Source organism: Canis aureus, chromosome 3 (genome assembly GCF_053574225.1).
Source record: "Canis aureus isolate CA01 chromosome 3, VMU_Caureus_v.1.0, whole genome shotgun sequence".
NCBI classification, from domain to species: Eukaryota; Metazoa; Chordata; class Mammalia; order Carnivora; family Canidae; genus Canis; species Canis aureus.
The window spans coordinates 74539746-74564963 of record NC_135613.1 but is presented as its reverse complement, the minus strand read 5'-3'; the positions used below and the strand labels follow the sequence as shown (position 1 = coordinate 74564963).

At 48.2% G+C, this 25218-nt stretch overlaps 3 protein-coding genes across 13 annotated transcripts in view; 1 reads left to right on the top strand and 2 right to left on the bottom strand.

Moving 5' to 3' along the window:
- The window catches only part of CBL (Cbl proto-oncogene), a 78013-nt gene extending 67925 nt beyond the window's left edge, over positions 1–10088 (bottom strand). Inside the window, exons 1-2 of one of the 3 annotated variants that reach the window (XM_077893829.1) lie at positions 10072–10088; positions 9341–9574 (exon numbers count right to left, since the gene is read on the bottom strand). In XM_077893829.1, coding sequence (XP_077749955.1) covers positions 9341–9526 — 186 coding nt within the window. In that variant the 5' untranslated portion in view covers positions 9527–9574; positions 10072–10088. Of the gene's footprint in view, positions 1–5273; positions 5350–9340; positions 9575–10071 lie in introns of those variants that run through there. The other 2 variants (XM_077893831.1, XM_077893833.1) reach the window with 2 other exon arrangements.
- DRC12 (dynein regulatory complex subunit 12 homolog) lies at positions 8717–19013 on the top strand. Of its 6 annotated transcripts, XM_077893842.1 has the most exons (8): positions 8717–9024; positions 11475–14869; positions 15157–15238; positions 15655–15720; positions 16137–16256; positions 16803–16895; positions 18229–18359; positions 18659–19013. In XM_077893842.1, exons 2-8 carry the CDS (start codon positions 14633–14635, stop codon positions 18785–18787), a joined length of 858 nt encoding a protein of 285 aa, XP_077749968.1. In that variant the 5' UTR covers positions 8717–9024; positions 11475–14632; the 3' UTR covers positions 18788–19013. The 6 variants fall into 6 exon arrangements, with proteins under 6 accessions (XP_077749968.1, XP_077749970.1, XP_077749972.1 ...); XM_077893841.1 differs by lacking the exon at positions 8717–9024 and having other exon boundaries at positions 9880–14869; XM_077893843.1 differs by lacking the exon at positions 8717–9024 and having other exon boundaries at positions 9882–14854.
- Positions 19014–20507: 1494 nt separating this feature from the next.
- NHERF4 (NHERF family PDZ scaffold protein 4) lies at positions 20508–25179 on the bottom strand. Of its 4 annotated transcripts, none has more exons than XM_077893837.1 (11): positions 24752–25113; positions 24338–24368; positions 24114–24187; positions 23582–23793; positions 23121–23310; positions 22883–23019; positions 22443–22647; positions 22020–22216; positions 21695–21922; positions 21345–21545; positions 20508–20865 (listed from the first exon to the last, which is right to left on the bottom strand). In XM_077893837.1, exons 1-11 carry the CDS (start codon positions 24765–24767, stop codon positions 20836–20838), a joined length of 1521 nt encoding a protein of 506 aa, XP_077749963.1. In that variant the 5' UTR covers positions 24768–25113; the 3' UTR covers positions 20508–20835. The 4 variants fall into 4 exon arrangements, with proteins under 4 accessions (XP_077749963.1, XP_077749964.1, XP_077749965.1 ...); XM_077893838.1 differs by having other exon boundaries at positions 24338–24365; XM_077893839.1 differs by lacking the exon at positions 21345–21545 and having other exon boundaries at positions 24752–25179.
- Positions 25180–25218: the final 39 nt, after the last annotated feature.

The window sequence follows — 25218 nt, the reverse complement described above, 5'->3', positions numbered from 1 at the left end:
GAATGACTAAGTATTTTTAGCTCTGTAGACCTCAACTTATCCTCATCCATGGATGTGTTTTTCATTTCAAACTTTTTCATATGCTAAAACATGATTAAAATAAGCTTTATGCTTCAAAATGAGTATTCAGTATGCTGAGTTGAACATAAAACAAGTAAAATCTGATTACAGTTTTAAAAGGCTCCACATTGGCTAAGGGAGCAGTAGATATGGTGGGAAGGACATCAGGTCTGGAGACCTGGGTTCTAGACTGATGACCAACATTATTTGGCTATGTTGATCTTTTTTTTTTTTTGGCTATGTTGATCTTAAGCAAGTTTATTCACCTCTCTGGGTCTCAGTTTCTGCCTTTATAACTGATAGACATCAATTTATTTCCAAAGCTTCTTAAGACTTTAATTTCTTAATGTCTTCTTAAAGCTTCAAGTTCAGAAACCCATGAACACAGAAACTTGAAGACGTTTAACAGTTTTACAAGTATATAGAGTGAAGCTTTTAAATGTTTTTTTTAAAGAGAAATCAGAAATCGGAAACCTACACTTTTTCTTTTTTTTTTTTTAAAGAAACATATCATCACTAGATAATGGCCCCAAGAAAAAGCCCTTTTACTTCTAATTACTATTCTCCATTATTGATTCCTCAAAAACTCCACTCAGGGACTTGAACTCTAATTACTACCTAATACTTTCATCACCACACAACACTATTAAAGAGACTATGCCACTTATAACTAATTACCAATCTCATTACTTTCACTTATCACATTAACTGCGGAGAAAAAAAAATCCAACACAGTGTATGATATTAAATAACCAACATGTGCAGATAGTTTAACCATGTAGTTTTTATACACAGATTCTATTTTTATTTTTATTTTTTTTAGAGAGAGATTTTATTTATTTATTCATGACAGAGAGACAGAGACAGAGACACAGGCAGAGGGAGAAGCAGGCTCTATGCAGGGAGCCCGACGTAGGACTTGATCCCAGGACTCCTGGATCACGCCCTGGGCCAGAGGCAGGCGCTAAACCGCTGAGCCACTCAGGGATCCCCCAGATTCTATTTTTAAAAGGAAAATATAATTCTCTACCCAGACTTATCAGTGCAACTTCAAACAGAACGCTTACCTTGAACCAGAGATTACATGATTTTAGCAACACTTTTGGGCATCAGACCCTGAATAAGATACAAGTGTGGCTTAGGATATTGCAGAGGCACCAATTTGCTCTAAAGTCCCTTCCCATTCTCAATTCCCTTTCTTGTCTCCTCAAGAATGAAATAATGGTTTGCCTAATGATTCCCAGAGGCTTATACCTTCAGTTAGATCAGCAGATTCTGAGTACACTGGGTTGGCCTGAGCTCCCCGGCACTGGGCATATAGCTGTTCAATAAAAGTGGGGCTGCAGACAGATGCCAACCTAATCTCTACCTAAGGTACCAAGGAATCGTATTTAAATCAACAAACTAGACAAGGACAGTGGGCGTGGGTAGAAGCAAATTTTTTGGTGGGCAATGTGCTAATTATATATTTTTAAAACTTAAATGTATGAGTCCTCTGACCTAGCACATTTCATTTCTACGAGTTTATTCTAAAGAAATATTTAGAAACTCAATAATGGATAGTCACTACAGCAGTTTCTAATATTAAAAATCAGAAGTAACCTAGAAGATTATCAATATAAATTTATTAGATAAACATATATAATTATGAAATCTTATGTAGAAAAAAAATTCAGGGAGACCTATATGGTGTATTAACATGGAAAAGCTCCACAATATGGCAAATTTTTTGAAAAGCAAAAAATTCTAGAACAATATTTAAGCCCCCTTTTGCTTAAAAATGTATATTCTGAGTAGGGAATTACTTTTGAAATTTAAGAACATAGTAAATAGAATCTTCAAGATAAAGATACCCTACTGCTATTTCTTTAAAAAAAAAAAAATCTGTCAAGCTCACCTAAAATAATAAAAGCCACGTGGAATGGAGGCTTCCTACTTCAAGTGTGGTCCCTAGGGCTAGCTGCAGGGACATCACTCAGTAACTCAGCCTCTATATTTTTAACCAGATTCTCAGATGGTCTGGGGGCAGGCACCTGGGTAGCACGCTCAGTCAAACGGCCAACTCTTGGTTTCGGCTCCAGTCACAATCTCAGGGCCATGAGATCAAGCCTTGTGTTGGGCTCCACGCTCAGGCAGCCTGCTTGAGTTTCTCTCCCTCTCCTTCTCTCTCCCTGCCCTCTAATAAATAAATAAATCTTTTAAACAAAAATCCCCAGACGGTCTGAATTCATGTTAAAGTTTGAGAAGCACTGGCTTATGAGAAATCACTTAACAGAGTCTGAACACCAGTTCAAGAGCCACACGAAAAAAGTATTAGCTGGATGACTTAGGTTACTTAATCTCTCTGAATCTCAGTTTTATTCTCCTCAAACACACAATTTTGAGATTTCTGATATATCAGCAGATGTGAAATGCAAATTGCTCTACAATATAAGGAATGATTAAAACTCAGTTATCAGGGACTCCTGGGTGGCTCAGCTGCCTTTGCCTTGAGCCTGCCTTTGGCTCAAGGTGTGATCCTGGATTCCCAGATTCAAGTCCCGCCTCAGGCTCCTTGCATGCAGCCTGCTTCTCAGTCTGCCTGTGTCTCTGCCTCTCTCTCTCTCTCTCATGAATAAATAAATAAAATCTTTAAAAAAACAAAACAAAACCAAACAAAAAAAACTCAGGTATCAGTCTTAGTGAGCAAACGCTAGTAAGTCAGTAACTTGCTCAAGCTGATAAATCTTTTGTGGGCAATGCTGTCCAGCCAACATCCTCTGAGCCACTTAGGGAAAGGGACTGAGGACTGGAGATGGAGCCCAAACCATAGATAGTAAGTACCTCTGGAGAGGTAGTCCTGTGGGGGTAGGAGAGTAAAAGGAGACTTTTACATCTTGTTCTTAGATGTTATGATCCATACATTCTTGTTCACAAAGAGTGCTACACGTAGGCACTGCTGTTCAAAGTAGATCTAAAAAAAGAAGAGGTGGGAATTAGGGTCCCATCCCATTCACTGAAGAACCAATACAGTGGCCTCATTTTAAGACTTCCTCGTAACTGATCCCAAAGCCAAAGGAAAGGCAGTAGTAAGAGGTGGTTCTGAGAAGGTGGCCAGGCAGCAGAGTCTGCTAAGCAAGACTCACAATCCATCCTAAAAGCTGCAGAGGAAGAGACCCCGAGTCATCATAGATTTCTTCTGAAAGAATCACCGAAGTGTCTACGATAGTGGCACCAAATCTTCCTGGGCTTGAAATCCCCAGTGGATGTACACCACCAATGCCATCATTAGCACCCCTTTCCCTTCCTCCTTTTGGAAGCCGCCGCAGGAAGGAACACTGTGGGGACAGAGCTGAGGCTGGCTTCCAGTGCTCCTGGTTGACTACTCCCACCTATTTCCTTCCAGCACAAAATGTGCTAATCATGAAAACATTTCACAATGACTTGCCTGTTATAACCCCCCTACTTCCAACAAATCTAATATAGATCAGAATTAACAACTTCATTAAAAAATGTGAAGTTTAGGCTCAGTTTTCCAACTAATACTTAATTTTTCTTTTAATGATCTAGGTTAATCATTCGGGAAATGGTTTTTTTTTCATAGTATAAACATTACTATATTGTTTCATTTGAATATACATACAGTTTGTCCTGATAAATCATGGGCAAATTGGTCCCTATTCTTCACTTCCAACAGAGTTCATGATTTATATCAGGTTTAATGTATGTATACTAACAACTACCAACCACATACTAAAAACAAGTTTTACCATAGCCAAGAGTTACCAAAAACACCAACCAAAGTTACAAAATGAACAGATTCTCTTCTCCTCTAGCCCAATCTTACTTTTATTCTGTATACCTTCCAAATCTCTACCATGAATCACATGAAATACTCGAGTAAGCTCATGTTTCATAAGGAATTATGAAGAACTTTACATTCTTTTTTTTTTTTTAAAGATTTTATCTATTCATAAGGTGGGGGGGGGGGGACAGGGACACAGGCAGAGGGAGAAGCAGGCTCCATGCAGGGATCCCCACGTGGGACTCAATCCCAGGTCTCCAGGATCACACCTCAGGCTGCAGGCGGCGCTAAACCGCTGAGCCACCCGGGCTGCCCGAATTTTACATTCTTTGAGGGAGTTCTTAACACAATCATGTTTTACAATGACTATATATTACCTTTATAACTGAAAAAGATAAAACTACTTTGAGTAAATGATACTCTAATTCAGCACGCAAAAAAAAAAAAAAAAAAAAAAAAGAGATTCCCTAACTGATTCTCCCTAATTAATCATACAGAAAACGAGGAGGGACTGTTTTGACTTCATTTTATTTTATTAAATGTTTGCATTTCATTTTGCAAGTACCATGTGTTGGACCCAGGAATCGAAATTAAGACAAAGCCTTGGTCCTGAAGAGTTGTAGTGGAGGATAAAACAGAAAAAAAAAAAAAAAAAAGTGGTAAATATTACCACAGAGAATATGAGCATAACAGGAAAATAAAGTGTACAAGCCTCTGTGATCACTATGCAAAGTAAACAGTACACATCATCTAGAGACACACAAACCCTAACCTGAAAGTGAGTAACAGATATTTCATTAAATAGTATTAAATGATACCTTATGGGCAGCCCGGGTGGCTCAGCGGTTTAGCGCCTGCTTTCGGCCCAGGGCATGATCCTGGGAACCCAGGATCGAGTCCCACGTCAGGCTCCCTGCATGGGGCCCGCTTCTCCCTCTGCCTGTGTCTCTGCCTCTCTCTCTCTCTCTCTCTCTCAACCTGTCTTTCATGAATAAATAAGATAAAATAACCTTTAAATGATACCTTAATAGGATTCAAGACAGCATCTACTTTGCTTAAGTGTGTAAATGGCAGGACATGTGTGAGGACTGTCATATACCTATAGGGTCACTTTCTGAATAATTGGCTTTTTGTTATTGAGGCTTTGTTGTATGTATACCTGAAAAAGGTACTATATGGAGGGAATAACTAAGCCTCAGGAGATGGGTAATCCTAGATTCCAAGTCAGGCTCCACCATTAACTAAATTAAATTACGTAACTTCTCTGAGCCTAATTGTCTCCATCTATAAAACAGACATGATACCACCGAAGGGTCATTGCAAAAAATAAGTTTAATGTAATTAAAATTTATTCCCACCCCCACACCTTTTCTTTTCAGTTATTCCTTTGGAACACACAAAGCAATTTAAATATTTACAAAGCACTTACTATTGTGTAAGGCCTCGTGACCGGACACTGCAGGAGATAAGCAGATTATAGTCGCTGTCCTCATGGAGTTTATAATCTTGAGAGGTTAAGATAAACAAAGAATATGTACACAATGTTTAAACTTAAGAGATCTCACATCACTTTGTACATACTTATGTGGTCCCTTATCACTCTAATGTAATCTCCTGGTAGGTAAGAATTTACAACTAGCACTATGCTTGGGACTCCTCATGCGAAGGAAGGAAGGAAGGAAGGAAGGAAGGAAGGAAGGAAGGAAGGAAGGAAGGAAGGAAGGAAGGAAGGAAGGAAGGAAGGAAGGAAGGAAGGAAGGAAGGAAGGAAGGAAGGAAGGAAGGAAGGAAGGAAGGAAGGAAGGAAGGAAGGAAGGAAGGAAGGAAGGAAGGAAGGAAGGAAGGAAGGAAGGAAGGAAGGAAGGAAGGAAGGAAGGAAGGAAGGAAGGAAGGAAGGAAGGAAGGAAGGAGAGGAGGAAGTAGCCCAATGAAATATATTGAATCATAAATTCTATTTAGTGCATCTTACTTCCAAAAGATAGGAAGTTACTCAAGTACTTTTTTAGGGGGTAAGAGGAGGAGACAAGGGTAGGACAAAAGGAGAAGACAGGTAGCACAAGGAAGGATCACTTTTTAAATACTTTAAAAAATTTTATTTGAGAGAAAGGGAGAGACATCATAAGCGGGGGAGCAGGAGAGAGAGAGAGAGAGAGAGAGAGAAGCAGACTCCTAGCTGAGCAGGGAATCTGATGCGGGGCTCAATCCCAGGACCCCAAGATCATGACCCAACAGAAGGCAGATGCCTTCTGTGACAAAACCAAGAGCTGGACACTTAGTGGACTGAGCTATCCAAGCACCCCACAAATTCTTTTATAAATTATATCCCATCAAAAAAAAAATCAACACCTTAATGTTTTAATGATAAACTAATTCAAACTAAAACCATAGTATAGGCCTAAAATACAGCCAGCATGTTGCTCTACTTCAGAGGCAGACAACCTACGACCTCCAGCCTTTTTTTGTACACCTGCAAGCTAAGAATGGCTTTTACATTTTTAAAGAGTTAACAAATACAAGATTAAGTGTGTCCAGCAAATTCTAAAATATACTATCTATCCCTCGACAGAAACATTTTGCCAACTCCTGCTCTACTTCATAACAGAATTTTGAGACTCTCACTAAATACTTTAATACTTCCAAATTGACATTTAAGGCAATTTATAGGATTTCTCTCTTTCCCCTCCCCTGCCCAGTTGTCTCTCAGTAGCCACTTTCTTCACACACAAGTATTTACACAAATATTAATCACAACATACTAGGCTGGCACAAAAACAAAACAAAACAAAAACAAAACAAAACCCAGAGGCTGACCATGTCTTTTGTTTAATAACAAGTGTTCTAGCACAAGCATTTTCCCAACAATGAGTTTAAGTTCCACAATGGATTAGTAAATCAGGCCTATGTTGACCAGAACCCATGACTTATGCCAACTTCTCCATCTGCACATATTCGAAATTGGGGGAGGGGAAGGGAGGGAAGAAGACAGTTCCCAGTGCTAAGTCAATAAACTGGGATCCCTGGGTGGTGCAGCGGTTTAGCGCCTGCCTTTGGCCCAGGGCGCGATCCTGGAGACCTGGGATCGAATCCCATGTCGGGCTCCTGGTGCATGGAGCCTGCTTCTCCCTCTGCCTATGTCTCTGCCTCTCTCTCTGTGTGACTATCATAAATAAATAAAAGTTAAAAATAAATAAAAAAAAATTGATTATTAATAGGCTGGGAAAATATTCACCTACTTCAACAACAAGGTCAAAACAAGTATGGGAGGGTGACTTAGAACCAAATTCATTAGTGTGTGAAACCCCTGTGGGTTTGACAGTAAGTTCTTCACCACTTACATCATAACACATGAAGTCAAGAAGGGTTACTGACAGTTAAGACTCTAACCAAAAAAGTGAAAAAAGACCATCTATGCAAGCACTGAAAAAACCATTCAATCTAATACTCACAAAAGTACTCAAAATCTGTAGAGCAGTATGAACTACCAGACTACTACATCAGAAAGAAGAACTAAGTTTTTATTTCAGTTCAGCATGACTAGTAATATGTGATATGGGGTACAGAGATCACTAAAAATCGCCTTCCAGGACAAGCAACACACGAATAAAACATCTGTCTCTCCCAACACTAGAAAGGAGAAGGTAGGCACCTACTCTCCTTGAAACTATCAAAACCTGAAAAGCACTCAGAATGAGTCCTTAATTCTTCCCAAATAGTTAAACATTCTGCAAGAAAAAAGTCAATACACGGACTTCAAGATATGAAGGAATAAGATTTAAAGGATCTTATTGAACTATCTTACAATGACTCAAAAGTTTGAGAAAAAATGGTATAATTTTTAAGGAAAGGTCGCTAGTCAATAGCCTTGATATACTGCATACACGTATATTTACACAAGAAACTAAAAATACAGATGTCTCTATTCCAGGAAAATCTTTTTAGTCCTTAGCTATAAATCCCTAAAATGCAAACCTACAAACTTCAGACCTTAAATACATCTGATATTTTTTTTAAAAGATGTTAATGAATCTAAAGTTTCCTTTACATGCCTAACTTTCTGTGATGGTTTTACCACCCTGAATTCTAACAATGAAATTAGCACTACACCACCAACATAATATACAAATACTTGTGTCATTAATTACAACAGCAATTATTTAACATGAGAAACACTAGCCCTGAAAAAAGTGGCTCTGAAACCACTTGTACGCACTGCAGGCGTGTTAATTCACGCACAGGACTTATTAAGCATTTATATGGCACATTTATATTTGCCAAGTGTTTCATAATCATTTTTGTTAGCTGTTTTAGCCCAAAACAATCCATGAAGAACTTACAGAAGAGGAACCTAGACGTAGAGAGGAACCAAAGAAAACCAATTTTACTCTGAAGGAAATAACACCATTCTCTTACGATATGCCAGATACTTCTACAATTACTTTTCACCGGCAGTATGAAATCTTTCAAAAAAAAAATGAGTTATTAATGAATCTGAAAAATATTAAGGAAACACTGTACTGAACTCTCTGGAAATGCTTAAACACTGGTAAGTACTCTGGACTACCATATTTCATTATATAGACGCTGTAAAGAAAAGAAAATTCTCCCAAATGTCAAACTTCACGGCTAAATATAAAAGCGGCATTTTTTTCCCCACACTTGCTTTCAAAAAGGTTAATCAAAGCAGAGCACTCAACAAGCTGCAAGCCGCGTCCTGCAACGAGGAGTCAGGTCGGCCACGAAAAAAAAAAAAAAAAAAGTAGAGCCCAGCCTAAAGGCAGCGTTGAGGAGGAAGTTCTGGAAGCAGTCAGAATCTGCTGCTCAGCAGGCTCCGTTAATGCATCTTTCCGAAGATAATGGTTCTAAACCAGAACTTGTGGTTTAATCTCAGCACCGGGAATGGATCGCATCCAACGTTTTGGAGGATTTAAAAAAAAAAAAAAAAAAAAAAAAAAAACTCGCCCCGGCGCTACATGCGGAGGAAAGTTCCTTCCTCGGCCCATTTAAACATCCCCATTTCTTTTATCTCGGTGCTGGTGCATCTTAGCGAGAAAACCCTGTGAGCTCGCCGCGAACGCAGGCAGCCTGCAGAGCTGTCCCGACCCCGCGGCTCCGGAGCAGAGCCCGTCACCGTCAACGCCCGGGTCGGAACGCGACTCCCCACCGCGCGGACAGCCCCGGCCGGTAACTTACACCCTCCCCCGCTCCAAGGGGCCAATTTCGTGACCCACATCCCCAGACCCCGCGGAGCCCCAGACCCCGCACCCCATCCCACTTCCGCCCGGTGGCTTCCAGTTAACCTCCGCCCCGCCCCCGCCCCCGCCCCCGCCCCATCTTTGTCTCGCCACCCCGAGCGCAGCACCGCAACGTCCCCCGCCGCCGTCCCCACCCCCACCCCCGCGCCCCCGGCCCCCCGCCTCCCCGGGTCCCTGCCCTCCCTCGCTCGGCCCCTCCGCCCACGCCCACCCCTGCGCCCGCGGGTCCCGGGCGGGCCTTTCACCTTGTCCATGAGCTTCCAGCACTTCTCCACCATCTTCTTGTCCACGGTGCCGGGCGGGTGGGGGCTGAGGTGGTGGTGGTGGTGGTGCGGCTGGAAGGCGTCCTTCATGAGCCCGATGAGGCCGCCCGAGCCCCCGGAGCCGCCGCCGCCCCCGGCCCCGGAGCTCTTCTTCACGTTGCCGGCCATGGCCCGGGGAGGCTCGGGGGCCCTGCCGCGTCCGCCGGCTCCGCTCGGCTGCGAGCGAGGGAAAGAAGGAGGGCGTGAAGGAGGGGCCTCTCCCGGCCGCCGCCGCCGCCGCCGCCGCCGCCGCCGGCTGTCCGGGCGGAGGGAGGGGCGGCCGCGGGGAGGGGAGTGGGCGGCGTCGGGAGCGCGCGGGGCTCGGGGACGCCGGCGGCCTGGTCCCGACTGGCCAGCGACCGCTCCTGCGCCACCCCCTCCCGAGCCACAGCTCCCGGAAAGCCGCCGCCAAGTTTCCGCGCCGCCTACCCCTCCCCTGCCCCCCCCGGGGGCGGGCCCTGGCGGAGCCTCTGCGCCTGCGCCCTCTGCCGGAGAAGCCGGGCACGGAAGGGGGCGGGGTCTGCGTGGAGTCTGCGCACTGGGCGGAAGCCGAGCCCTCCATGTTCCTTGTGGGCTGGAGGGTTGGCGCTCCTTGCAGGGGTCGTTGGAAAATTGACCTGAAGGCAGGCGGCGGTAGGAAAGACCCCGAACGTCCGGTCTTTTTTCCCCCTTACCTGACGGATGAGGAAATACAGCTTAAAGTCATTGGCGTCTCCACATTGTGGGAGAGAAACGGAAGTTCTTTTCCCCGCCCCTTGGTGCTGTGAACTCACGAAGTCGGGAATGTGACAGATGGTTCAAGCCTGATCACTCCCCAGAAAGGCGTGAGACGCTCAGCCCGCAAGCTCGTCTTCCAGGGCCCTTGACCTTCTGAAAACAAAACACTTCCCCCTTTTTGGCTTCTGAACACTAGTTCCTTTTCTGGGAATTGAGTGTGTGCTTAAGGTTCCCGGGCTCAGCGCGTTGGGCTCCGTGCGTTGCCCCGCAGGTCAGCTCCGCCAGCTCCAGGCCTTGACCACAGCGGCCCAGGCCCGAGGCAGCTGCCGGCCCTGGCCAGGGGAGGACTCACTCCCCGCGTGGAACAGAAATGCAGTTCCCAGTCATTTCCACTTCTCTAATCTAAAAAGTTCTGTTGGAAAAACTCTGAAAAAAAAAAGGGGAACTTTTCTTCCAAAAGAAGGAAGTGCCCTGCCCTGATTTGCTAATTCTGAGCCTCCTCTTTGGGAGCTTGCAGGCTCTAGCGTGTCTGTTAAATGCTCAATTCTGTCTTAGATCCCCTACCTGGGTCTTCCACAAAGCCCTTAACTGATTAAGGAATTAAGTGTATCATGTGCTCCTGGCATAGAGGGGAGAAAAATCTCTCTGAACTCAAGGACTCATAAGCCAGACATCCTTGCTTTGAAATTCAATGGCCTTTATCTAAGATTGATTATGGAGTCAACATTATCGTTTACTATCAGAATTTCCTCTTATCAGTTCCTGCCTAGAAAGAGAAGAAATCTTTAAAAAAAAAAAAAAAAAGAGAGAGAGAGAGAGAGAGAAGAAATCTCCCAAAGGAAAATCTAGGCAAGGCTCTAAGATAACTGTCAAAACTGGGAGCACCTGGGTGGCTCAGTGGTTGAGCATCTGCCTTTGGCTCATGGTGCCGGGGTCCTGGGATGGAGTCCCACTTCAGGCTTCCCACAGGAAGCCTGCTTCTCTTCTCCCTCTGCCTATGTTTCTGCCTCTCTCTCTGTCTCTCATGAATAAATAAATAATTTTTAAAAATAATAATAAAAATAAATTTCACTAACTGTTCATTCTCACAGGTACCTCATTTATTTATGCTATGCTATTTCATTGACTTTGGTCTTCTGGGGTACCTAACACGTTGTAGGTACACAGGGTATTTTCCCCCTCATCATCAAATGCTAGATTTACTGGAGTAACAGGTAAGAAATTAACCCTTGGGCCTATATGAGTTCATCTGGTTCATCTACACATCTCTGGCTTCCTTTAAGGCTTCCAATTTGTATTATCTTCGGCACCACCTGGATAGAGTGTAACTGTATAATTTGTACTTTGTTTCTGCTTGCAGAAGCTGTATCTCTGGTGGCGCCTGGGTGACTCAGTCGGTTAAGCCCTGGACTCTGGATTTCAGCTCAGGTCATGATGACAGAGTCGTGAGGTCAAGCCCTGTATTGGGCTTGCACTGGGTATAGAGCCTGCTTAAGATTCCCTCTCTTTGGGATCCCTGGGTGGCTCAGTGGCTTAGTGTCTGCCTTTAGCCCAGGGCATGATCCTGGGGACCCAGGATCGAGTCCCACATCAGGCTCCCTGCATGGAGCCTGCTTCTCCCTCTGCCTGTGTCTCTGCCTCTCTGTGTCTCTCATGAATAAATAAATAAGCTTTAAAAAAAAAAAAGATTCCCTCTCTTCCCTTCCCTCCTCTCAAAAAAGAAAAAAATACATACTTTTTTTTAAGATTTATTTATTTGAGAGAGAGAGAGAGAGAGAGAATGTGCATGGCACACACAAGTGGAGCAAGTGAATGGAGGGGCAGAGAATCTCCCGCAAACTCCATCTGCACTGAGCTCATGATCCAAGGAGGGGCTCAATCTCACCACCCTGAGATGAGGACTTGAGCCCAAATCAGGAGTCAGATGCCTAACTGACTGTGCCACCCAGGTGCCCTATCAAAATTTTTTTTTAAAGCCACATTTCTTTAAATATACAAATAAACTCTCTCTCGCATTTGAATAAAGCAGAGGGAGTGACAGTTCTTTCCTCTATATCTCTTCAAAACTCCCAGATGGAATCCTATTCAAAGGAGGACAGAGTTCTGCTGAGATGATCTTTCTTATTTTTCACTTCTAATCTGAAGTTAATGAAAAAAAGAAGGAAAGATTGACCTTCCCCCCAACCACCACAATTTTTACTTGGCTTGTTTTCAAAGCATACTGAGGATGGGGATTGGATTGTTGATCACAATGTCATTCGCATTCTTGGGTCATTCTAGATCTGGCTCAGTTTGTATCATCACATCATGTGACATGGGGCACTTTTCTTCTTCCATTTCACCTTCACCCAAACCACATCCTCATTCTGCACCTGAAAGTCGGTTGACTGAACATATTTGAAAAATAAATCCTCTTCTGAGGCGTGATATGTTGTTTGTATTCTGTAAACTCTGTCCTCAAAATGTCATCGCATGCATCAGCACAATGCAGAAACCAATCATTCCCTGAAAAGTGACCCCAAACAGGCTTCTAGATGAGGAGAGGACTGTGGTGGGAACCTCTCCTGCATTCCTATGCAGAGGAAAGAGTTCTGAGGGGAGAATAAATGAAACACACTTCAAGATGAGAAGAAAAGTATTCTCCAGATTTGGGAGTTGTGAACAAAGTTATCTGACCCTACATTACGGGAACTATAAGCCCCAGAAAAGGCAAGTATTCTTCTCTATACTCTGTAAAATCTCTCAAGCATCAGAGAAGTACCCAGCAGCCACCAAGGTGACAAATAAGCATAAATCAGCCCCATCTGAATCTCTCCACTCCCCAGGGAAAGGATTTTTAAAACCCAGATCGCAAAGCTATTTCTTCAGATCTGCTCCTGAGGATAGGCAATTGACCAAAAATGTTGAGGGGGACAGAGATTGAGAGAAATAACAAGAGAATCTGCAGGTTCCTTGATCCACAAAGGGAAAATCCCTGATGTTTTTTGCTGTTTTCATTCTAGCAAGTGTATGGTTCCCAGAGATCCAGGCAGCAGACAGATGAAAAAGCTCCAGAATAACTAACACAGGGCTGGAGGAGAGAGGGTTGAGGGTTGCCTAACAAGGACAAGTCACCCATCATACTCCCTTCCCCAGAACCATTTTTCCAACCACTCATGCCCCAGCAAGAGGCTAGGAAGTATCCCCTAGAGAGAGGCACTCCCAACATGGCCCAATAATTTTTTTTTATTTTTATTTATTTATGATAGTCACAGAAAAAGAGAGAGAGAGACGCAGAGGGAGAAGCAACCGGGAGCCCGATGTGGGATTCGATCCCGGATCTCCAGCATCACGCCCTGGGCCAAAGGCAGGCGCCAAACCGCTGCGCCACCCAGGGATCCCATGGCCCAATAATTTAAGTAGAAAAATTGAGGAGACTCCTGAGGTCAAGCAAGTCCACTAGAGGGAGCCCCGACCAACTCAATTCTACATGAAGCCTAGCAAAGGAGTTTCGCAGCACCTGACTGAAAACCAGCCACAGAAGGGAATAGAGGAAGAGAGGCAATAAATTAAGTCCCCGCAAGGGAAGATGGCCCTGTGAATTCCCAGTTAAAACCCAGCCCTTTTAGGATTTACCAAATCAAAGACTTAAAGACCAGGAAACTAAGGGGTACCTGGGTGGCTCAGTGGTTGAGCGTCTGCCTTTGGCTCAGGGCATGATCGTGGGGTCCTGGAATCAAGTCCTGCATGGGGCTCCCCACAGGGAGCCTGCTTCTCCCTCTGCCTATGTCTCTGCCTCTCTCTGCGTGTCTCTCATGAATAAATAAATAAAATCTTTAAAATATATATAATAAAAACTAGGAAACTGAGGTTGAGCAAAATTAAACAACTGACCCAAGTTTACGTAACTGGAGGGAGGACTAGTACTCATGGCTCTTGTCTCCCACTACTACCCTTTCTTCTACATCTGCAGCCCTTTATGTCAGCACCCTGGAGTCTGTGGGTCCTCCTCTCCTCTGTGTCTCCTCTCTCCAAACTGAGAAACTCTCTCAGCTGCCTTCTCCTGCATTTCTTTCGCTCACACACTCTAGAATACCTCCCTGAGGCCTAATAATGGCACTTGCTCATGAGCCCTAGTGATGTAAATCGCCCAAGATGGCTACTGTCAGCTCTTTTCCTGTTTCAGCATTTTCCTGTGACAGCATCGTATCAGATATGGAAATCTGTAACTTCTCAGTCTCCAGACTTCAGGCAGTGCTACATGGAAATGAAGCATGGCTAACCAGCTCTGAAGCCCTTTCCCCTCCAACTACACTGAGGATTTACGGATAGGAGAGAGTGGACTCTCCAGAACCTTGCTGTCTTTTTTTTTTTTTTAATAATAAATTTATTTTTTATTGGTGTTCAATTTGCCAACATACAGAATAACACCCAGTGCTCATCCCGTCAAGTGCCCCCCTCAGTGCCCGTCACCCATTCACCCCCACCCCTAAGAACCTTGCTGTCTTAAGCTTTGTGCTTGGCACATACCACCCTTCTATGAGCTCCATGTTTTCCAGTTACCTGGACAACCTTCAGTCTCCAGAAACTCAACCCTGTGGTTCTCAGGCCCGCCCTCGAAGGATCTTTGTCACCCTGGATTGGTTCCCAGAACCCAGGCTCCTCCTTGGGCTCCGACGAGGTTGGGTTTTCTCTGTGCCCCTCCCTGTGAGCCGGTCACCCCGCAGGGAGACACAACAGAGGCCAGAGAGGGTCCTTCAGGTAGGAAGAAGCAGGGTAAGGATGATGGGAAGAGGAAAGGGACGAGTACTGGGAGATTGATTTTCTCCAAAAGAGGATTGAGAGGAATGGTTTCTGCCCACAGAACCTGATGGGTAGAAAGAAATAGCTCCACCCTCCCCACACCCCAGCCTTGACTAAGGTTCCAAGGAGACCAAGAATGGAAGCTCCTGGAAAGTATAAGAGACAGACTCAGAGACTAGAACTCCAACTCTCTTGGGACGCCTAGGGTCAGGAAAGCAGCCCTATGTCTAGCCTTAAATATGAGTCCTCTCCCTCCCCAGGACAGCAAGGAGATGCCACCTAAGACCAAAGAAAAAAGGAAGAAAACTGGTGCACAGAAGAAGAAAGAGAATGCAGGTGCTGGTGAGTCATGCTCTAGCTTAGAGACCAAACAGAGGTGCTCCAGAGAGAATGCAGCCCTCTGAATGATAAGATGAAGCTTTCATATCCCTCCCCCTTCATCTCCCCCCCCCCCCCCCCCCGCCCCAGCCAGGGTTCCATGGAGCTGGGAAATTGGGGGAATTAGCATGCATCCACTCTGTGGCCGCCCTTCTGGCTCTGTGCCTTCCTTAACATACTCATCACCCGTATTCTGAGTATACTCTGTGCTGGGCAGCCAGGACACAGGGGTGAACTCAGCAGACTCTGCAATCAGAGATCCCTCATTTAGAGGTCCTCAGAGCCACAGGAGGAAAGGTCAGGGTGTGGAATGAGGACGGGGAGATGAGAGGAAGGCTGAGATCATGATAAACTGAGGCTCTGCCAACTTGCTAGGGCAGATGTGGAGGTCAAATACGCACACAGGCTGGCAGTGATGGAAAAGGAGTTGCTCCAAGACCACTTGGGTAAGAAGGGTACAAACTCTGGGACAACAGAGATGGGGCAATGGGGGATTTTGCATGCTGGAGGTTTGTAGGGTTGGAGCCATGGTGGGAGGCTGAGCCGACCTCTCCCTCATTCCCTGATAGATAAAAGATTGACATTGTGAGGAAGGGGTGGACAGCAAAGGTGGGTGAGCATACCTACCTATATTTTTATAAGCAGAACGTGAAGTTTTTCCTTCTTAGCAATGAAGAGCTCATGGGATTCTAGGGGGGGAAAAACCAACCAACCAACTCAGAGAGAGAATGAGAGGCTGGGAATCTCCCACCAGGTTCCCAGAGGTGGGCAGAGTCCATCAATCCCACGGGGCCTGATTCAGCCCACCCCACCCCACCCCCACCCCGGCCAGTTGTGAGCACTGCTCTGAGACTTTTCACAGCTCTGCGGAGGGATGAGGCTCGCAGAGCCAAAGCCTCTGAAGACCAGCTCAGGTGGAGGCTGCAAGTGCTGGAGGCTGAATTGGAGGAGGCCCGAAGTGAGGGGAAGGCCATCTATGCAGGTGTGTGGTCAGTCAGACAGGTGGGCAGAGACCTGGAAAAGGACAATCAAGGGGGCCAGAGGATGTAAAGAAGGGAACCGAGGAGGATTTCCACCTGCTATTGACTAGCGCCAACCTTCCTGGCTCAGTGTGAATCAGGCAGGGGCTTGAAGGAACCAAAGGAAGGCCTCTGGGACCCAGAGGCAGGAACCTTCCAGGATGCCCAATGCCATGTGCTTTATGGATTACAAAAAGCACTTCCTGTGATATGGATCACCAAAAAAAATTACATGACCTTTGTCTCATTCATGTAGTGAGAGTGAGTGGGGAAAAAGGCTAGAATCCAGGTCCTGAGCTGGGTGAGGGAGAGGGGTGTGATTTCTGAGCTTCTCTCCAGGTATTCAGGCTCTGAAAGCTTCTCAGAATCCTGGGAACGGAGAAGACCTTAATGCTCTTGTTCCCACCAGACAAAGCAGTCCCTTCCCCCCTTCCCCCCACAACTTCCCTTTCTTTCTCCACCACTCCATCCACACCCGGGGCCCTGGTCACCCTCTGCCCTCACCACAGAGATGTGTCGTCAGTGCCGAGCCCTGCAGAAGGAAATGGAGACCCACAGGAGGCAGCAGGAGGAAGAAGTGATGGGCCTTCGGAAGAAGCTGGGTAGGCTTCCCCACCCCCTAAGCCCTTTCTCTCCAAAGAGCACTGACAAGGTCCAGCCTGCAGGGATGGACTTACAATGGTCCTTCTCTAGAAGACTGCAATCGAGGCTCTTGGACCATTGTCCCCCCTGACTCTCTCACCGTGGAGGATTGCAGCAGAGGGCTCAAGATGGCCAAAATCTCAAAGATGGAACTAAAGAAACTGGAGAGTCTCACACTGTCTCCCTCTCTCGATGGTCTCTCCAAACCTGGATCTTCCTCCCTTCCACTGCCATGTCTGTCATGAAAGAAACATATTCCTTCTTTTTTTTTAAGATTTTATTTATTTATTCATGCATGAGAGACACAGAGAGAGGGGGGCAGTCACTATATGGGGAGCCTGATGTGGAACTCAATCCCGGGACTCCAGGATCACACCCTGGGCCAAAGGTAGATGCTCAACTGCTGAGCCACCCAGGCGTCTCAAAACATATTCCCTCTTAGCTGATGTTTACAATGCAAACTAAGAAAAGATATTTGACTTATTTATTTTCATATCCTCAATGCCTTGGGCATGCCAAGCCCTACATAATTACTTGCTAAATCAAAGAATAAACCTTTTAGAGAAGCAAAAATGTAAAGGACAGGAAGTTTTTCCTTTCTCTCTTGGTTACAGGATAAAGTTGAACTATCTTAGCACGACACATAAGATCTTTCACAATTGTGACCTCAGAGTTTCCTTAACCTAAAATAGCCTCAGTTTCTTTCTTTCTTTCTTTCTTTTTACTAGGCGCCACACCCAATGTGGGGCTCAAACTCATGACCCTGAGACCAAGAGTCAGCCAGGGGCCCCTAAAATAGCCTCAGCTTAGCTACAGATACCCAAGAGTTGCTTATCTGCCATGCGGACCCTGAATTCCTTTCATAATCCTTGCCTTATTTCAAATTTAAATTCGATCAGCATTTATGGAGCACCTCCTGTACATACTAGGTATTTTTCCCCATACACTCTCACATTTAACTCACAATAAGTCTGTAAGGTTTGTATCAATCTCTCTTTAAAGATGAAGAAACTGAGTCTCAGAGAGAGATGTACCCAAAGTTACACAGGTAGTAAGTGACAACCAGACTTTGGACGCACATTTCTCATCCCAAGCCTACTGCTCTCTCTGCTGTACCTCAATGGTATATGTCAGATCTTTATACGAACTATGGGAAAATTGATGATCCTGGGGGGGGGGGGGAGTCTGGAATGATCCCATTCAAGTTCTGCTTTTGAGGTGTCTTTGGAGACTCTGTTCACAAGTAGAATGTCACTTACCCAGTCCCCTTCCTCCTCCCGCCCTGCCCTGCAGAGACGTGCCAGAGGGAAGCTGAGGCTGCGCAGCAAGAGGCTGAACGGGCCCTCGGAGAGCGGGACCAGACTCTGGCTCAGCTTCGGGCCCATGTAGTGGACATGGAGGCCAAGTACGAGGAAATCTTACATGTAAGCACCACCACCTCTGGAAGCCCTACCACCCCAGTAGCTAGGACTCCCCCATTCCCCTGAACCCCAACTAGTTCATACTATCATTGTCATCAATGGGAGACCAGGGGGAAGGAGAAGCATCTCCACAGAGAACCCTGCTCTGCCCCGAGGGCAGACAGCCAAGGCACGCAACCACACTTACTTAGTAAGAGTAAGAACCTGAAGAAGATGCTAGGAGGAAAGCTCGCAGACCAGCCCAGGGAAACCCTTGCTCTACCCTCTCTCCCTTCCTGGAGCCTGAAGCTTGGTGTCCACAGGGCAACCTGGACCAACTCTTAGCCAAGCTGAGAGCAGTCAGGCCTCAGTGGGATGGGGCTGTGCTGAGACTTCACGCCAAGTACAAGGAGCAGCTCCACCAATTTGGACTCAACCCCCTGGATCTCTAAAGCTGTAAGCTTCGGGGCAGCCCGGGTGGCTCAGCGGTTTAGTGCCGCCTTCAGCCCAGGGCCTGATCCTGGAAACCCGGGATCAAGTCCCATGTCAGGCTCCCTGCATGGAGCCTGCTTCTCCCTCTGCCTGTGTCTCCGCCTCTCTCTGTCTCTCTCTCTCCCTGTGTCTCTCATGAATAAATAAATAAAACATTAAAAAAATAAAATAATAAAATAAAATAAAGCTGTAAGCTTCTAGTCTCTGGGCCTCTGAGAGGCTCCAGCAATAAAGCTGTCTTGATGTAGAACTCCACAGAACTGTGGTCTGTGCCTTTTTGACAGATACAAATATCTCTTTGAGGGCATGTTGGTTCTGGCGGACCCATTACTCTGAAGATTGAATGAGAGGATAGAAATTTGACATTTGACAAACTCTCAACTCCTCTCTTAGAGAAACTGGGCCCCATGCCTTGAATCTTGGGCCCTTTGGGTCCTTTCAAATCACCATCCCCTACTCCCACTACCCACACCCCTCCCCGGCACCAACACAGGTAGCCAGATTTGTGGGGGCAAGGCCATTTCTTTAATAGACCAGCAGTGACCAGGCACCAGCCCCCACAATCCTAAGGTGCTGACAGAGAGAAGGTGTAACTGGTCTCCAAACTCTTGCAATATATGGGGGGAGTCCAGGAGTCATGCCTAAGGCAAGTTCCAGATGGCTTCAATCCTAGCCAATCCCATAGCCCACCTATAAAGGGAACACTGTGTTGCTCTTCTATTTTACAACATTCCCAATACTACTTTACTTCTGGTCATATATACGTCAGGGGAGGGGTCCCCCACACCAAGCAATTCTTCAACAGCTCTGTGGACCCCTGCTGGGTACCTTATAATTTCATTCAATTCTGGCACTACTAATGTGAAAAGAGCACCGGATCCCACAGGCTTACGGGACCAATCCCTACTTCAACTGCCAGTGTCAAGTCCAGATTGTCACTGTGCTTCTGACCAACTGACCAAAAAACAAAGGTTCCCACAACCCCCTTCTTGGGTTCCATCATTTGCTAGAGTGGCTCACAGAACTCAGAGAAGCAGTTTACTCCCTAGTTTACCAGTTTATTATGAAGGACACAGCTCAGGAACAGCCGGCAAGTATGTCTAGGGTGAGGCAGGAGCATGGAAGCCCCAGACCCTCTTCAGGCGTACCACCTTCCCAGCACCTCCACCTGTTCGGCCACCACAAGCTCTTTTTGTTATTTTATGGAGGCTTCACTCTGGAAGCATGATCAATGAAGCCATGGCTCATGGTGATTTGTTTTTTTAAAGATTTCATTTACTTATTCATGAGAGAGAGGCAGAGACACAGGCAGAGGGAGAAACTGGCTCCCTTTGGGGAGTCTGATGTGGGACTTGATCCCAGGACCCAGGGAGCATGACCGGAGCCAAAGGAAGACACTCAACCACTGAGCCACCCAGCTGCCCAGTCATTGGTGATTAATTAAACCCCCAGCACGTCTCTCCTCCCAAGAGGACCAGCATGGGGGTGGGGCAGGGCTGAAAATGCCAACCCTGGAATCACAGGGTTGGTTCCCTTGGCAGCTGGGCCCCCTCATCCTTAGGTGCTTTCCAAAAGTCACTTCCTTAACAAAGTTAGGTGTGGTTGAAAGGGCTTGTTATAAATAGAAGACATCTTTACCACTTTTACTACTTGGGAAATTCCAAGGGTTTAGGAGCTCTGTGCCAGGAAACGGTATAATTTATTATAAATCACAAAATCACACCAGTCATTTCATAGCAGAACTTCATCCGGGGGCCACATCTCCCAAAACTCCCACAGGATGTCCTCTGGAGTCAGAGGGCAGAACCCCTCCAGTGGGCCTGCCTAAGGCCTGTCTCCTGGAAGGTGGGCCCAGGGGAAGGGAGGGAGCTCCTGGGCGATCCTGTGATGGAAGGTGTCCAGAATCCTTGAGACGTCCCTTCTGGCTCAAAGGGAGCTTCTCAGCTCCTACCATTGCGAGGAGAGTGAGGACAGGAAAGCCACTGGGCAGATGTGTGCCAAGCAGAGGCTACAGCAGCTCTGACGCCAGAGCCCAGTCCTGAGGACAGAGAGGAGAGAGAAGGTGTAAAAGAAAAAAAAATGTGGCGCTTGGGTGGCTCAGTCAGTTGGGTATTGGCCTTCAGCTCAGGTCGTGGTCCTAAGGGTCCTCGGATTGAGCCCCATGCCGGCCTCCCTGCTCAGTGGGGAGTCTGCTTCTCTCTCTTCCTCTGCCCCTTCCCCCTGCTTGTGCTCTCTCTCTCTAAATATATATATATAAAAATAAATAAGATCTTTAAAAAAGGGAGAGAGATAGAGAGAGAAGGTCATTCAAAAATGAGAAGAGTTCCTTTGCCCTGCCCCCACCTGCACTGTAATGCCCAGGAACAGCAGCTAGTTCCATGGATCCTTCTGTCCCCACCTACCATGGCCCCAAGTCCCAGCCTGCATCCCCCACACTGCTCCACCCTGTAGCCCTCCTCTCTGACTCCCTCTATCCTTCCCTGGCTGATCACAGTCCATCTGTCTCTTTTTCCTTACCTCTCCAGACCCTGGGGGATTCCAGGCTTCCGAGTCCTGGAAAGACCTGGCCGCCAGCTTCAGGCAGAGGGGTGGCTCAGCCTCAGCCAGCTGCTGAAGCTTTTCCAGATCATTCTCTCCACCCACGGCATACCCATTCACCTCCAGAATCACATCTCCCATTTGCAGCCCTGCCTGGGCAGCTGAGCCTCCTAGAGTCACCTGGTGGTGAAGTGGGGGTGGGGAGTTACAGAACATGAGATACCATGGAAAAGTCACCGGACATTCTAAGACCTTGGGAGGGAGGTAGATGAAGGCTTGTCAGGAGGCAAATAATCAGAAAGATCCAAGGTCCATGGGACCCAAGTCACCTGGGAGATGAAGAGGCGAGCCTCACTGGCCACACAGCCAAGTCGGAAGCCATAGCCACCGTCAGGCCCCGGATACAGGAGACAGGGGCGGGAGCCATCTGGGACAGGAGGCAGGGCTGTGTCTTCAACAGGTAGCTCCTTGGTTTCAACCGGAGAGGCCGAGCAGGTTTCCTGAGCAGAGGCAGGAGCCTCTGTGCTCTCCAGGAAGAGAAGTGGGGACAAGCGAACCTGGAAGGCGGCAGGTAGAACAGACTTGTTGCTTCCGCCTCCCCTGAGCCCTGCTCGGTTCCTGCCTGGGCCGCAGCCCCTGCCCCTGTGCTCACACCATTCTGAAGAAGCGGTCAGCCTTAGGGTCGACGACCGTGAGGGAGATGCACGAGCCCTGCGCCCGGATCCTGGACACCGTCTCCTCGTGGCCCAGGCCCTCCACACTTTCCCCAGCCACAGCCACCAGCCGGTCCCCAGCCTGCATCCCGGCCTTCTCAGCGGGGAGTCCTGGGTCCACCTCCCACAGGAACTGTCCTGGGAGGGGAACATCCTCATGGTTCCTCCTCCCCCAACTAACCCCAGCACCAGCCCAGGCCACGGTGGGCACACCGAGGCACCGACCCGGGGTTGGGGGAGTGGCGGGTAGGAAGAAGCTCAGGGCTGGGGTTCAGCCAGGGATACCACCTGTGTGCATCAGGGCCTGTATGCGTGCCCACCCCAAGACACACCTCCCCTACCCATCTCCGGGGCTCCAGCTCACCAGGGCGACCGTCAAGACCTTTATCCTCACGAAGTAGGAACCCAAAGCCCTTGGGCCCTTTTGTTAGGTGCAGACACCGGGGCTTGGTGGGCAGTGCCCAGCCCTCTGCCAGGGGTGCAGCCAGGGGCATTCCCAGCTGGCGACACTGTTCCTCCACCTCTGGCCCTGCCACCAGCAGGGTCACTTGCTCTCCACTCTGGCAAAGCTGTGGGGACCCGGCAGGGTGTCAGCATCAAGCCCTGGGGAGGGAGGGCAGAGGCAGGCCCTCCTCGCAGTCCCAGGAAGGAGGCTGTAAGGGTGGGGGAGAGAAGGGCCCAGAACCAACTGCAAAAGGAAGGAGGGCAGATTGGGAGATGAGGCCCATGGGAAGGAATCTGCTGCCTAAGGCAAGGCACCTGGTCCAGGTGGATGAGGATGGATGGGGAAACAGACAGCCATACCTTCCTGCTGAGTTGGTTGTAAGTGAGCTTCTCCACACTGACCCCATTCACTTCCAGCAGCCGGGCCCCCGGAGGCACCCCTGCCCGCTCAGCAGCTCCTCCAGCACTCAGCACCAACCAGAAAGGACCGTGATGACCTGGAGGCCAAAAAAAACAAGTTTTGGTCTGCGTCTGCCCCCAGGACAGGGCTGAGGTCCCCTTCTTGAACTCCCCCGCCCTCCAGAGCCTCTAAGCTCACTGTGGGTGACACTGAAGCCAAAGCCACCCTCATCTTTCACTATGTGGCACAGTCGGGGCCGGACCCCGGGGCCAAGAGTAGGACAGAGGTGGGCACTGGTCCCCTGCTGAGCTCTAGCGACGTCGTGTACATGCTGCGCCAAAACCATGAGCAGCACCCGAGGACCGCTGGCACGGATGCGGCGAACCACCTAAACAGGGGACATGTGGGTTGAGGTGGGGGCCCAGCCCCTCTTGCCAGCTCCCCTCCCCGGAACCTCCCGGGTTTCACTCTGAGAACCAGCTCTCTGGATGCCTTCACCCGACCATTTCCACCAGGACAGCCCTAAATCCTGGGAAGGGGAGGAGGGAGAGGCTGGGGTACAGCCCCCACATGTCCAGGGAGGTGACCGACTGGCTCCTCTCCCTGAGGGTGCGATGGGATGTCCTCCTAGACCACAGGGAGTCCCAGCCCCACCTCACCACGGCATAGTCTTCACATTCCACGACATGGTTGTTCACCCCCAGGATCCGGTCGCCTTCCCGCAGGCCCTGGTGCTGGGCAGGGGTGCCTGGCTCCACCCTGCACACCACGGGCCCAGCCCCGCCCAGCTCCTGCTTCAGGTGGAAGCCAAAACTGCTGCCTTCCTCTTTGCTCAGCAGACAGAAGCGAGGCCGCACCAGGCTCCAGAGATCTAGAGGGGGAGGGGGGCAACAGCGGAGGGGAAGGGAAAGCAGGGACATGGCCCAAGCACTGGTCACCTTGGCCTGGCAGATCTGCCCTTGTGATTGGGCACCGGGCAGCCTTCTACCCAGTTAGGCTTTGGGCAGTGAGGCCAAATGCCACGTGGGCAGGGTGGCTTGGACAGAGAAAAACAGCCAACCCCCTCCTACCTCCACATAGTTAACTGCCCACCAAAGCTGTTATCGGAGGGAGGCAGAGTGGAGTGGTTACCAATGAGATGGGAGGCCATGAAGAGCTGTGGTATCTTTGGGGAAAGGGCAAGGGGGTTACCCGAGGGGTCGTAGTCTTCAGCCAGAGAGAGGACAGGATTATCAATGCCCCACTTGGCGTTAAACTCAAACTTCCTGCAAGGAGGCGAGGGGCGCAGGTAGGAGCAAGTTGACGTCTGGACTCTGGTCCCAGCCTCTACTTGAGGTGCCCCTGGCAGCTGAAGAGCTTCCCCACCTTGGATTCTCTTTGCCCCTTGCCCCAACCCTGCCCAGCAGGGCACTCACTGAGTTAATGAGGCTGTGTCCCGAAGACCTGCTGTGCAAAGAAGGGATGAGGGGAGGAGGAATACATTCTCTCCCTACCCCAACTCCTCCTGATCATGCCCCCCTAACACACACACACACACACACACACACACACAGGACTTGCCCCCTCCATTCTGCTCCAAAAGGACCTTCTCTTCCTCTCTCTTCCCTTCCCCTCCTAGTCCCTGGCACAGAAATCTGAGCATATCAGAACAGGGCGTGGACCAGGAAGACAGACAAATCCACTCATGTCTTATCTCCTAACTTGGGTCTATTTGCCTCAAGACTCCAAGCCTTGACATCTAGTACACCCTGGTCCCGAAGCCTCTGCCTCCCACCCTGCCCCTCACACTGCCCTAAGCCCCCACCGGAGGGTTTCTCCTGGCTTCCTACCTGTAGCTGCTTCCATAGTTGGATCAGTGACCCAGTGCTCAGGGTAAGGACAAGGTTCATGAAAACCAGCTGACCCTCCCACCTACCCTGTCTCGTCCCGCCTCCTTAAAGACACTGCCTTAGAAGCAGTGGGGTAATGGTTAACGGGAGAACAGTCTTATCCTCTGGGGAAGTGTGCACGTTCCTCCTGCCCCGATCCCTGGGTCCTCACTTTCTCTGGAGACTCTGCTACTGTCCCAGCTTCTGCTCTGGGCTGATGAAGGTAGATCATTGGTCACTGTAGTTCTAACCCTGGGATAAATATGTCTGAAAAGGTGATAGGAGTCCTACAGCCCAGCATGGCCTCCCCCCACCCCCAGGATCTTGTTCATGGGCTCCCACGGCCCTCACTGCCTCTGAATCTGGTGTCCAAGAACCACCTGCAACAGAGAGTGGTCAGTGGTTTACCAGAATGGTCAAAACCGGTT